Source organism: Aulonocara stuartgranti (assembly GCF_965226115.1).
Source record: "Aulonocara stuartgranti genome assembly, chromosome: 7".
NCBI classification, from domain to species: Eukaryota; Metazoa; Chordata; class Actinopteri; order Cichliformes; family Cichlidae; genus Aulonocara; species Aulonocara stuartgranti.
This window is the reverse complement of record NC_138945.1, coordinates 60,211,258-60,225,361: the sequence shown is the minus strand read 5'-3', so window position 1 is coordinate 60,225,361 and position 14,104 is coordinate 60,211,258. Positions and strand designations below refer to the sequence as shown.

At 42.4% G+C, this 14,104-nt stretch overlaps 1 protein-coding gene across 12 annotated transcripts in view; it reads right to left on the bottom strand.

The window, feature by feature from the left end:
- Nucleotides 1–14,104, bottom strand: part of frmd4a (FERM domain containing 4A) — a 92,330-nt gene that overhangs the window by 22,249 nt on the left and 55,977 nt on the right. For 11 of the 12 annotated variants that reach the window (XM_082539887.1, XM_082539886.1, XM_082539885.1 and 8 more), the window contains exons 2-5: nucleotides 10,962–11,027; nucleotides 5,603–5,697; nucleotides 3,861–3,953; nucleotides 874–958 (exon numbers count right to left, since the gene is read on the bottom strand). In XM_082539887.1, the coding sequence (XP_082396013.1) occupies nucleotides 874–958; nucleotides 3,861–3,953; nucleotides 5,603–5,697; nucleotides 10,962–11,027 (339 nt within the window). Of the gene's footprint in view, nucleotides 1–873; nucleotides 959–3,860; nucleotides 3,954–5,602; nucleotides 5,698–10,961; nucleotides 11,028–13,399; nucleotides 14,017–14,104 lie in introns of those variants that run through there. The other variant, XM_082539876.1, reaches the window with a different exon arrangement.

Genomic DNA, 14,104 nt, shown 5'->3' with positions numbered 1-14,104 from the left:
CCTTCCCTTTGTGGGACTTTGCCAGCCTTTTTAACCATCCTGAAATATTGCAACTGCCGATATTTGAATGTCTTGCTACATACAAGACGTTTTAGCACAAAGAAAATGAGTCTTTAGACACTCTCACAGTTTTCTACAAGGCTTTATTAGAACATTTCAGCTCAGTTATTTACAGTTTCAGGCTGCACACGCCCTCTTCTGGAAAAATTACATAACTGTTAGATACTGGTGTCTATAAATGTGCTGTATGCTGACCAAACTATAACTAGATGCCCCTGCTTGAATTTTAACCAGTTAAGTGAAGTGGATAGCCTCTCCTTACTCTAAAAAAATGTACCATATTAACTGAGTGGTAAAATAATTCCAAAATCTTTCCTCCTTTAAATTGTCTCTTTAGGCAACTTTCTGGAAGTATGTATTCCAGTGCATAATTTAAATTGCTATTTAAACAGCCAAAGTAATTGTGGCGTAGCGCTGACAGATGGCAATGAAAATCATTTGCTAGTTGCTGAAATGTGGAGCAGCGCATGACATGACGGGTAACAGATGATGCACATGGTTCACATTTTCTGCTTCAGCAAATCAGCACGCAGGACCGAGGTCCAAGCTTTCCTCTTGTGGCATCTCTTCATTTAGAAAGAAAAATGGGCTAAGGAAGTGGCACGCAACATGAAGCCCAGCACTCTATGCAATTTCACCATAAAATGTAACCACTGAAAGCCAAAAATGATTTAAGGCCAGAAGAAAAAGCTTGGCTTTAAATGCAATTTCACAGAGGATTCATATCATTCATATAGCATGTAAAGATAAACCAAAGGAGAAGGAGATGAAACCAGCAGTACTTGAAATGCATAAAAAAAACTAGCTATTTACCTTGTATATGATGGACTTTGCATTAAGAAAGAACAGTTCAATGGTGGCGTTATCCTTCAGGTAGGATATACTCTCTATGTAGAACCTGAAAACACAGAAGAAAATATAAACACTCCTGCAGCTTCAAAGTAAGCAAGGGTGTTCATTGACCTTCAGGAAACAGAAAGAAGATACATCAAGGAGTGTTTTTTGTGTTTGCTTCAAAAACAGAAGCTAGCATGCAGGAAAGCTATGAAAACGAAACTGTGCAGATGTGACTGAAAGGTTGCAGTGGTGAAAGTGACCAGATGGGGGCGCACCATACCAAAGGCTGATCACTTATGCCAAAATCCTTTCCCTTCCCCTTACACCACATCGCCACAGTGGCTGGCAGTGATTCATTATCAGTTTGTGAGTGTGTGCACATTCCTCAATGTGAATATGCACGCACACACACGCAGATTGAATGTGCACATGATGCACTTCGCTGTGCATCATCAGCAGTGTGCAGTGATCACACGCGCTCGCACACAAACACAGAGTACTACCACACACAGAGATGCTGTCACTTTCTGGCGAGAGAAACACAGTAACCCACTTCTGGCAGAGCGGTGAGCAGGGAACTAACACAATAATGCAGTTTAAATTTAGCTCATGAATGCTTGCAAAGCCAGAGGGAAGCTGGAATGGTGCACCAGGAAGCTACTCGTTGTTATCTCCTCTCTGGTGAAAACACACATCAAAAAGATTCCATATAGCTCAGCTGCTCTAAAGTGTCACCTGACATCTTCTTCAGAGATGGTAAATCGTTTGCTGTTAATCGTGTCTTTAAACCTAAGCTAAGTTTTACAAACCAAACCACTTCATTCACCCACTGGTACATCACTGGTGGTAAAGCTTGTCATACACAGATGTGAATGAGCTGGGAGTCAAACTGGGAATTGGTGCGATTAGCGGATAAATAGCTTAAATCCCCCATCTGGTGTGCATAAAAGAGTTCAGTTTACTTGATATAGCTCTGTGAACAATGCGATCAGCAAACATGTCCTTATGAATATAAATCGGAAATGCGCGTGTTGATTTCAGTGCTTATGGGTCTATATAGGCATCGAGTGAGAGGGATTGCAGGCAGATCAATAATCGGGGGTGTGGGGGGGCTTAATTCGCGTTACCCATTGAGCTGCAAGAGAGAATGAGAGGTGCTTGTCAATATTCAGTGTGAACATTTAATTAAAGCAGCACGGTTGATGAGACATGCCCACACTGCCAGCACAGCAGCAAGCATGCAAAAAAAGCACCCACTGAATCAGCAGGAGGTGGGCATTTGCCTAGCACTTATTGGGAACGCACGCATCACACAAATACCTCATGAGAATGCAGAAACGTGACATACAGAGAGAAACACGCACCCACACATAAACACACATCATACTTCATATTAGACAAACACACCCCCGCGCATAAACAAACCTTATATTGTGCTTATTAAAAACAATATGCTCAGATTGATAACAGATTCAGGCCTGGCATTTGGGCTGATTGTTGTTCCACTGCAGTCCACAGTCTGGATCTGAATGTGTGCACGTGTAAGGATGTGTTGAGAGCGGGTGTATTCAGTACTGTGACATTTAGAGAGATTAAGGTTAGAGATTAGACGGAACTGTGATGATGAAGAAGGGGGATGAAGCCTCAATGAGGTGTCAGAGTTCACAGTGTCATCGCACTACCATCACATCCTCAAACACCCATTAGTCTGTGTAAATACACACACAGTGACCCTGCACCCCACACAGCTAACCACCAACACTACCACTACAGCTTGTATATGCAGGCTCCTGGGAACAACAGGACCGTTAGTTAACGCAGGTATAAACACAATTAAGATACTCTGACTGTATTGCTGTGGCATTGTGCAATGACGCCACTAAGCAGGATACAGCCAGCGCGCTAAGAATATGCTTTTTCTAAACAGCTCATTTATATCGTGTCTCATGACTTGAGCCACGATATAAATGCCACCATGAAAATGACTCACTGACATTTTGTCCATGCGCATCACTTCGCTTTACACTATTAAACGTTTTATAGCAATGTTGTGCTGGAGAATTATACGGTCCTAGAATTTATATCGATGTAACTCTGACGCAGCTCGTGCACAAACCTGAGCGGTGTAAAGAAAAAAACAGGACAATTCAAAATAAAGCCTTCGTATTTTTCCAATTTTATTTCAGAGGAACCTGTATGTGCATAGGAATGTGTGTTTTTTCATGTCACGTGGATTGCTTTTTTTTTTTTTTTACAAGCCTATAAAATATATAACACCACTAAATGCAATCATAAACAGCTATATGCTGAATTTTGGTCATGCCTGTGTCTGTATTGCAATTCTTCTGTCCTACAGGAGGGTCGGTGGAAAGAAAACGAGTGAACTGTGGTGCAGTTTTATAATCCTGTCACAGTTGGTCAAAAGAAGCATTTTGTTTTTAACCGAAGAGATGACTACAGTTAAGCAACAGCAAGAAAGTCATGGTGGGCTTATACAAAACAAGGATAATGACTGTGCTGTTCAGTGTTCCACTGAAAAAGGACCTTTTATAAATGAGTTTGCGAGTGTTTTTTGTCAAACAGCTTCAACATAAAGATGCACAGTGCTGATTTCTCCACCTCCCCAAACCCTACCCTTATAGGAAAAAGGTTTCTGGTATTTTGTTTGTTTGTTTGTTTCGAGTACAGTCGCCATGAATCCGATGCTATCTGCATGCAGTGCATTCTGATGAAGTATGAGAGGCTTGCCATTGGCTGAGAGGCCCTGTGGTGGGAAGTAAACACTGCGATCAGAACAATTTCACAGGGGCTTTTCATAACTAATCGTATTAATCTCTTCCTATTATGGCATGAATGTGTGAGTATACTCAAGAACGTACAGACTTCTTTCTTTCGTTCCCACATACATCTGCAATCAGACAATGATTGGTGTGAGGGGACTAACTTGCAGAAGAAAGACTCACCTGACACAGAAGTAGAGGACAATGGGACCAGACTTCTTGGGGAATTCATGTTCTAATACCCTGCGGTCCAGCTGCAGCCAACTAAAATGGCCCCTGATGGGGAAGAACAACCATACAATCAACACTATAATTCAGAGATGTCTTAATATCAAACTAGGGTACACAAAGGTTCATCTCATGAAACAGAACACTTTCTACTTAAGCCATCCCATTTATCTTTTTTGTCACACTTTGCTTGCCTCTGTCCCCCTCTTCTCTTCTCTTCCCTCCCCTCTCGTTTCTCTCTCTTTGTTTCCAACAGAGAGAAAAACCGCACAGACAGCTTGTCACCCTGGTTACCCTGCATGGTCTCCTGAGCAACTGAGCAACATCTCTCTCAAACTCTCCCTTCTTCTGTTTCTTGTCTCTCAATCTCTTGGCCTCCTGTCCCCAACACGCAGCCTCTTTGACCAGTGAGCGGTCAGAGCTCAGGCGTCTCCTCTCCCCAGGCAAAAGCAACAAATCTACACATCACAGAATTAAGACTCTATAGTGGACAATGCTTCGCTGGACAGACACTGGCAGTAGTCGCTACCATGTAAATACCAAAGAGCAGAGGCCAGTCTTGCTTGACATCAGTGGATGCATGAGATAAAACAAAAACAGAAAGGCAAAACGGCCATGGCGATGTTTGCCTGCATGTAAATCGCTGGCATCACTATCATGCCGTGGCGTTTCTGCCTTTCTAGGTCAGAAAGCCCAACAAAGCTAATTTGAATGTCATGTTTGCATTTCAAGCACAGCTCTCATGGCAAGCCTACTGGCAAACACAGACTTGTGATCTTTGCTAGTCCAGAGAAAGATAACCACCCACATCACTTCACTTCACGGTTAAATGTGATCTTCACAGATCTTCATTCTTTGCTTTACCGACAATGATAAAGACAGTTGCTGACAAAATAAATCTGTTTTTTTTTAATTTTTTAAATCACTGAACAACAAGAAAAAGACAAATTAGACATGTAAGCTAAACTAGATTTTTCTTTTCAATTTCATAGTTAATTAAGCCTTAACAGGAAAAGTGCTCTGGGAATTCCTCAAGAGAAAACCAATCCAAAACCAAATGCCACATTATTAAAGTGGTGCTTTTGTACACTGTGCTACAACTTAAGTTAATCTATGAGTATATATTTTACATTTAGTCCACCATTATCAGTTTTGTTCACTAGTGCTACAAAGTCCAATTAGTGGGCACACAGAGTAAAATATAAACGGTTGTTGTGGAACGGTAGCCATGTGGAAAAAGATTTTAAATTATACCTCAAAACTGAACGCAATCAAATGTAATTAGAAACCATACCTGCTACTACTCATTATCCTTGACACTAACTCTATAGCATTTATTTAAGGCTTTCTATCTTTGTCATTGGCATCTACAAACACACTGTCCACGACATCAGTGTCCATGACACTGGCTTCAGCCAACCATGAAATCAGAAGCCATGTTCACGTGCACTCCCCTCTGATATCCTTGTTGCTTTGCCTATGTGCACAACAAACAGCACCTGAACTTTGATACTAAATTTGCCTATGATTACACTACTGCTGACCCACATGTTGCTTTAATAACTTTACTGCTACCAACTGTGTATCAGATCTGATGCTGGTGTCATTTACAGTGATCTCATGTTACAGCACTGAAAAAATCCAAACAATTAAGTTAAATTAAAGACTGAGTGACATAATATTTTATTTTAACTTACGTTTCATCTGTGTATGCAATTCCAAAGTACTCCTTCTCCTTTAGGTTGAAGTGAGAGGCCACAAGGTCCAGCAGGTCTTTAGCCATCAGCTTGGGCTGCAGGAAGGAAGATATACGAGTTTGGATTAGGCTAAGGTTGTTTTAATCAGCTGTCATGTGTGTGTGTGAAGTGGTTTGCCACACTGTAGTTTAATTGGAAAAGTAGATGTAGTAAAACTTTATGCTAATGTATTATATCGGCTGTTGAGTTACCGCAATGACTAAGCATTTTGACAAACACCAGGGAGGAGAGGGAAAGGGCCAGAGTGGAGGAGATAAATGAGAGTGAGAGAGCAAGAGAAAGATGGATGGAGTGCGTGGATGTTGCTGACAGTGCAGGTACCCTTCCCCTCCCCTCTCCTTCCTGACCCACACCTCCACTGCAGAGTCACGGCTATGGGCTGAACCACTGTATTGCAGAGAGATGCTAGCACAAGAGCTATATAGCATGCAGATCACCTTAAAGCAAAGCAAGAGTCCAGGGAATGCTGCCATATGCTGCTGGTTTGTCACATCCTGAATAAAAGTGCACCAGTAACTGAGGTTAACCATGGGTGTGCCTCGCTGCCTACATTTACGCGCACAAACACACATGCATACACACTCATCTGCATGCAGCCACAAGACCGTGTTATACAGGCCACTCCCAGCATACAGAAGGAGCACATGAGTTTGTACTGTCTAGGAGAGGAGGGCATGAGGAATACATATTGTCTGAAACCATTTTTCTACACGTGCCCACACACACAACAGCGACATTGTAGTGCCATAGTATCCACACTCTTAAGAGCCTCTTCCTAATGTCCTATAGTATCTACTCACTGCATAGCTACAACTTCAGTGTCATAAGCTACTGAGAGCTATTTAAAGGGAAGGAGGTGATGTCATGCAGACACACACACACACACTACCACATCTTCACTGACCTAGATCCCATATAATCACGATGCCTACAGTGATCCTGCTACACATAAAGGCTCAGGAGAGATCAGAATTGAAAGAGAGAGCTGAAGGTGAAGTTACCGCATAAGTTGATTCAACCCTATATTCACAGATGTAAACATTTCTATTTAAATGTCTCGTTAAGAGTAGGGCTGCCACGATTTGTCGACTAGTCACGATTACGTCGACTATCAAAATCGTCGACGACTGATTTAATAGTCGACGTGTCGTTTGAAGCTTTGTAAGATCGCAAAAGACGCAGGAATAATAGCAGGATTTAAGAGTGTAATAACGGACTGAAACAGAAGATGGCAGCACAGCATGTACAAGGATGCCAGCTGCCGTTAAACCCCGAAGAAGAAGAAGCAGCTGTGTCCCAGAATTCATAGCGCGGCCCAGCTTAGTTTCCAACAATGGCGGTAGCTAGTTAGTTTTAATATTACTCTTATTATTCTTTCTGGGTCACAAAATAAACGTTTAACATATTTTCAGGCGAGAATGTAGCTGTGTAAACCTCAAATATCGGCTCAGTTTATCAGGACACCACATATTTTCAAAAGCGCTCCGACGTTTTCGGAGACGTCTGTTACCCACTAGCTCGATAGCTAGCCGGGGGCTAGGTCACTAGCGCCGTGAGAACACCGGACTCCCGGCAAACTGTTTTCAAACCCACCGCCGTCTTTCGCGACTCAGGTTAAATATATATGAGTCACTTAGATAAATTAAAAATGTTGTTGTTTGGCTTTTTTTTTTTTGTATTTTATTTGTTCCTGAGTAAATCGGTTTGGCTGAGATTAAAGTTATAGTTTTTACACAGCTGAATAAACGTCAAGCAGACAGCTGATTATCAGAAGTGTGAGATGCTGGAGAATATACTCCGGTGTCCTGTTATATTTTAGATAGCAAGGAGTTTATTAAACTTTACCGAAACAATCTGCAAATTTCATTAAAATTGAATAAACTATCATCTTGTCTTTATTTTTAGTTAGCACCTTAAAAGCTTAAAGCTGTAAGCTAATGATAGTTATATAAGAGCAGATGCTGCTGGTGCAATAAGCTGTAGTTTTACATCCAGTGGATGATGATCTGATTAGTCGACTAATCGCATAAATAATCGGTGACTAGTCGACTATCAAAATAATCGTTTGTGGCAGCCCTAGTTAAGAGTAAAATTTCCAAATACATATTTACAGAGAGAACAATTGCAAATTTAGCAAAGATAAGATCGGGAATGTCTCTGAATATTTTTTTGTTCTGCGGCTGTATGTTTACATTGCACAAGCAGAGAAGCAGAGGTTAGAGTGATGATTTTCTCTTTGTTTTGGTCCTGATCTGTGTGACTCAACTGAAATTGGTACTCCCATCCAAAACAGGTCTGATTGGCCCTGTCATTTCTTCCAAATGGGAGAGCAGAAACTTAGATGATCTACACTAGAAGTCTTTGAAGCCCTCAACACATTTTATATGTGGAAATTTTAGGTTTTGAAGAGAGGGTATCTTTATGGCATTAGCAGTAATACCTGTTTTGGTTCAGTCTGGGGAACATGCTGCGATGGTCTTTCATTACCACAGAACAGCCAAACTGCTGTGGCAACAATATCAATTAAACAACATCCATCCCACCACGGTGTAGCAAGCAGTGAGCGGGTAACAGGGACATATTGGCACGTTGTTGGGCAGATGATGGGGCGCTAAAATAAACCCCAGATACGCTGTTAAAAATCAGGAGTGTATTACTGAAGATTAAGAACAACACAGGAAGCATTTCTCTAACCCACCATTTCCACAAGCATGCGTGGCAGCTTATTTCTGGGATTACAGATACCAGATGTGTAATAATGTGATGTAGACAGAGAAAGACAGGCAGTATTGTAAGTGATGCGGTACACTAAACACACCCTAGACATATACAGACCATGCAGACACACATTACATACGCATACACTATGGAGCCATCTATCAGACTGTACAGTTCTCTGAAAGCTTAGACAGCATTACTGCTAATAGATATTTAGCGTGTGCCTCCTCAGCAGCACAGGTAATTAACAACATAAGAATTACAGGGAGGTGTAAGCGAGTAGCAGACACACTAAAGACAAGTGACAAAAAAACGGTTGCACACTTGGCTGGCTGGAAACAAGTCATGGCCCGATCTCTGCAAACACCCAGTAAGGTCTTTGCTGCCTTCAGAGTTGCTCAGATTTATGAGTTGCCAACTGATTTATTAGTTGCAGCCTATCCCCTCTAAGGCTGTCTAAGGTTAAGGCTTTTTGGAGACACATGCTGCATTATTATGATTTTTCCCTGCACAATAACCTCTTCTTATATTTTTTGCTTTGCATACGGACTTAAAGTTTACTGAACTTCCCCTTCATATTATGTAAAAGGACTCAGTGATGTAGAAAAGCAACACTGTTACACAACTGAACCTTATTTACCCTTTAGCCTCGCAACAGTCTAGGCTACGTAAGTAATAGCTTCTGTACTGATATACAATTTCACCGAGAGGTGTGTTTGGTAGTTAGCTTTACATCTTTACAACCTGGTTAATAAGCGCGCTGTCCCTCTGGTACATTGCTCCCTGCCAATGAGGCATTGCTCCACAAGCAAACCACAGAGGGCACGCTATCAGACTGGAGGAAGTAGACAAGGCTAAATGACTCTTCTGGGATTAAACAGCTGGTCAATGTTACAACTCACTGACAGGAGTAGGAGCCTTTCTTCAGATGGTAACTGGCTTGTGTACCTGGCATGCTTACAACAAGTTTCATGAAAACCTCAATGGGACAGACCTGACAATGGCGCTGTTTTACGATCGGGGGAGACTTATAAATAAACACAAATTATAAATAAACACACTGGTTTAGACTGTTTTTGAAATGTGAACATCCAAATCTTTTTTTTTTTTTTTTTGCAAACAAGCGGAGGACTGGACTGCTTTTTAGTTCAGTGGAAAACTTAAGAATAACACTGTGATTCTCTGTGGTCCCACTAACAACTCAATGACCTGCAGAACATCCGCCTAACGGATGGAGGCAAGGACAGGGACTGAGAGAGAAAGAAAGCCAGCAGTTTCCTGATTTATGTGACAAAAGTTTGTTAATGACATCCACTTTTCTGACCTTTTTGCCAGTCTTGTTTCTTCTCACAAACGCGGTTAACACAGCCAATTTTTATCACTCACTCCTTATCCGAATATACCAACAAAACTCTTCACATAAGCACTACATTAAGAAATATTTATGTTAAAGCCCCAAGTTGTCTTTTTATTTTATTTTTATGTACTGAAAGAAACGAGAAGAGCAATAGAGAGGGTGGATGGATGCAAGATAGAGCTGAAACATTTGTATTTGTAAATTGAGATAAAGCAATGGAAAGACAGGTAAAAAGCTAGCCAGCTGTTGAATGAGAAAAGAAGACATGAGGAGCCAAGAGTGGAGAGACAGACAGAGTGACTAAGGAAGAGGAGCAGAAAAAGAAGTACCAATTTGAAAGGGAGGATCAGTTCTGGCAGAGTAATCAAATCAGAAAGTCAGCAGACCTATCCTTGGCTCTCCTCTCCATTTTCTCCTCTCTCTCCCTTTAGTGTCATCTCCTTTTCATTCCTTAGCCCTCATCTCATTTTTCTCTCTCCTTCTCAACCTCCCGAGCTTCTGCGTCAATCGTTCTATTCTCTGCCTGCTGTTCTTCTCCTGTTCCAGGGCAATTACTTTCTTTTGTCTTTCTCTGTTTCAGAGGAATCGAGTAATGGTCAGACCAAAGGGAACTATGGGAGGTTAGGAAGAGTGTAAGGAGCTCCTAATGAATCCATTTCAGTGTATCTAGCCAAGCCAAAAGAAAATAAAAAGAATGGCAAAAGTCAATATCATTAGCAATCAATGAAGACCTTTGGTATAGAAAAGAAAGCAGACCAGAGGAGAGTTGCAGCTGAAAGCTGAAAAAGGTAATGGTAAAAACGTAAATGAAAGAGAGGCAGTTTTTTTTAGGATGGTGCTGTTTTTATTCATTACTACAGAGAGGCTTGCTGGGAGAACTAAAGGCTAAAAGCAGAGCCAGGGTAATTGAAGCAAAGGTTTCCATTCAGGACTCGATCGAGTGGAACTGTATGTCAGGATTCAGAGTTTAAACAGGCACTGCAAATCAGTGCTGCGAGCGCAACCTATGTGCGCTTTTATGCATGTGTATGAGAGAGATCAGGGAAAGCATCAAGAAAGCGCAGCGTCACCTACTCCTGACCAAATTTCCCTTCGTCAGCAATAATGGAAGTCACTTGGGACTGCAGACATCACTTCTCCCTAGCTGTAAGGAACTGATAGTCTGTAAAGTGAGAGGGGAGAAAGGAAAGAAAGAACTAGAGGTCAGGAGGAAGACACGCTCACCTGAACGAGGAGCTCCAGCTTCCTGTCGTCCAGCAGATGGACCTGACATCGCCGGCCCTCTGTCATCTGAGAAATAGAAAAAAATGCATGTTTCTTAATATACTTGTTTATAACAGCTCATCCAAACATACACCTGTATCCCACTATTCTACAGAACTACATTGTTACAACTCATGCAACAAAAATTTGGTACATTTCCAAATGACTCATATATTTTGCTCAAATTGAAAAACATCATTGTGCCTCTCATCAATAAGTACAGTATGTAAGCAATACCCTGCATGACAGGCTTGGAGTTTGCATGTGTGTTAGCTCGAGCCATAACAAGGTTAGCTGATCTAAATACACACAATGGGCCTTGCTCTGTTCCTCACGGACATTTTTAACATTCCTCCTTGAGCAGGAAATCCACTATCCATCAGAGGACTAGTGACCAAAGTGAGGGAAGCTGCCTGCTGACAGTGTTCACTGGAGTGTTTGTCTGTTTTGCTGATACCAGGTTTGCTGAATAGAGCTCCAAAAGAATGAATAATATCCGTCTGCCAAGGTCAGGCGTAAACAGTGAAGCAGGTGCAATGATGAAACAGTCAACTGTGGGAAAACACGTGTTAGACCAAATATTTTACACGGCAAACAAAGCCAAGCCGTCTCTGCAAACCTGCCCTAACATTTGCTACTCAAATACAAACAAATCCAGGACCAGGCCTTTAACATTCACTGCATAAACACTGCCGGACATTTAAAGCCATGTGAAGAGGCTGGGTCTCAAGTGTTTTGCATTTTTGGGTGTACGTATGTTTTTCAGCACATGTGGAGATCCTCCACGATTTCACAGGAAGCAGGGACCCTGAGGAACACAAACACCCTTTGGCTCCACCCACGCTTCCCTCAAATCAGGGAGATGGGGACTAGAGAGGTTGGAGGATGGTGTGTGTATTTGGGGGGGGGGGGGAATAAAGAGACGGGGGAAACATCACCATTGTCCAAAACTCCTCTCAAAAAACAGATGCTATTAATCTGAACACAAGTATAACTGGTTTGTAACTCTATCAAGAGGATCATATTGGCCTCCTGAGGCTATTGTAATTTGGTAAGGGTGTCTCCTTAACAAAGTTAGCCTACTTTGTCACCATTTGTGCCAGCTTGCATCGGGGTGAGACTTTAGCAAAGAGACGATGATACCAGAAAAAGTGAGGGAAAGAAGTACCGCAGCACTCATCCCAGTGTGAACTTCCCCAAATCATTACTGGTGGGCGTGTGTGGCTTCTAGTGTCTTTGCAGGGTTCAGCTTACCCTCCCCCTCGCCACTGATCCCCTGTGGTTTGAGGGTTTAGATTGGGTGCACCTGTGCACACAGTCAAGTGACACACAAACCCTTACATTTTCCATCCTTGCCCTTTGTTTTTATCCCCCATCCTCCTGTCCTGGAGTTACATTATATCTCTGAAAACACTATGTGTTTATACTGTACACAGTGATTTTAATTACTACCATAGCTGCTTAGTGGTAGGTTTAGTGGTGCAGATGCAACCAGATGTGAGCTGTACAACAACTCAGAGATGTCAAGCGCAACTAAGGTTGCTGTAAAGGCATAACATCGCATTAATCCACATATTTTTGCTCAATTACTCAGCAAAAAACTAGAGTATAATAATCAAACATTTAAAGTATCCTGTCTGCAGAACACTTCAAACTGTAATGTGGCATGCACGCTGTCACTGGGACTCAGCTTGAGGCACATGGGAATAGTGCAAGTCTTAATGTCAAGGTAACAAATCACTGCCCTGAGGAACAAAAACTAAGCAGCCCAATCTGGCACAAACAGATGGGTTTTGGCCACAAAACTGCATGAAAATAAATGTAATAAGTCTCTATTACAAGGTTGTTATCAGTAAAGAAGGCTGACAAAAGTAGAAAATGAGGAATTTTCAATATAACACAATCTAGCTGCACCATGAGCTAAATAATATACATTGTTACAAAATGTTTCTTCTTTACAATGCAACTCTTCTGAGAGAAACAGTGGCCAAAGGCACATGTGCTGCTGGCTGCATCACCTTATCCTGTTGTGTGATTCATGATGCATTCAACAAAGCAACATTTCTGACCCCATTAGTGGTCAGGTCTCAATTGGTTAACATGCATCCTCAAGCCTGACTCACCACCAAGAAACGCTGATATTTAAAGACCAGAGATGAAAGTGAGACATATACCACTACAGTGCTGTCTGAAGCAGCCATGTTCACAGTGTTTCATTATTTCTTCGCTGGGGCTGACAGCACAATTACACACACACACACACACACACACACACACACACACACACACACACACACACACACACACACACACACACACACACACAGAGAGAGAGAGAGAGTTGACAGTGATGCTTGGTCAGTATAAGCGACCGCAGTAAGGTTATCATTAGTTAGTACCTTGCAAATAAATGCTCACTGCCACTCACAGAAGCCGGCTCCAAGAAGGAGAGAAAAAACAAAAATAATAATAAAAAAATTTAATCCCAGAAAGAAATGAGTCGTGTTGCAGCCAGAAAATCCTCAAAAAACACCCGCTTTTCTGTCCGGCCTAGAGGATGAGGCACATCAGCATCCATGTTTGTGACCATTAGTTAACGTTAGTTGCGAGCTGGCCGTATAATCCCGTCTTCTCACGTCTTCGCCGTTCAAGCAAAAAAATAAATAGGCGCTAATTAACGGCGACCGTGGAGCGTTTTTCAAGCGAGGCTTCTCTCTCATCCCTCCTTGTGGAAAGCACTCAGCTCCACGGTGCTAGTCCTGGACGACCAACCCCCGCCCACCCCCTCCCCACACCTTTCCCTACCGGCACCGTGCACAAACGGCGTGTGAACGTGCGGAACGCGGGAGACCGTACCATCGGTCGGCAACCGAGGGGGACGGCCGGAAGAAGCGGCTGACTGTGCTCCAGTCTGCCTTCACTTCGCCAGCTTTGCTTCTCGCTGTCACCGGAGTTGCTTCGAAAACACGGGAATAATGGAGGCAAGATGTGGGGGCGGGGAGAGGAGGAGATGAGGGGGAATTTTCTGCAGCGGCAGCTCGCAGCCATGAGAAACTGCAGACCTCTCTCTCTTTCCTGATGTGTGAGTGTGTGTGTGTGTGTGT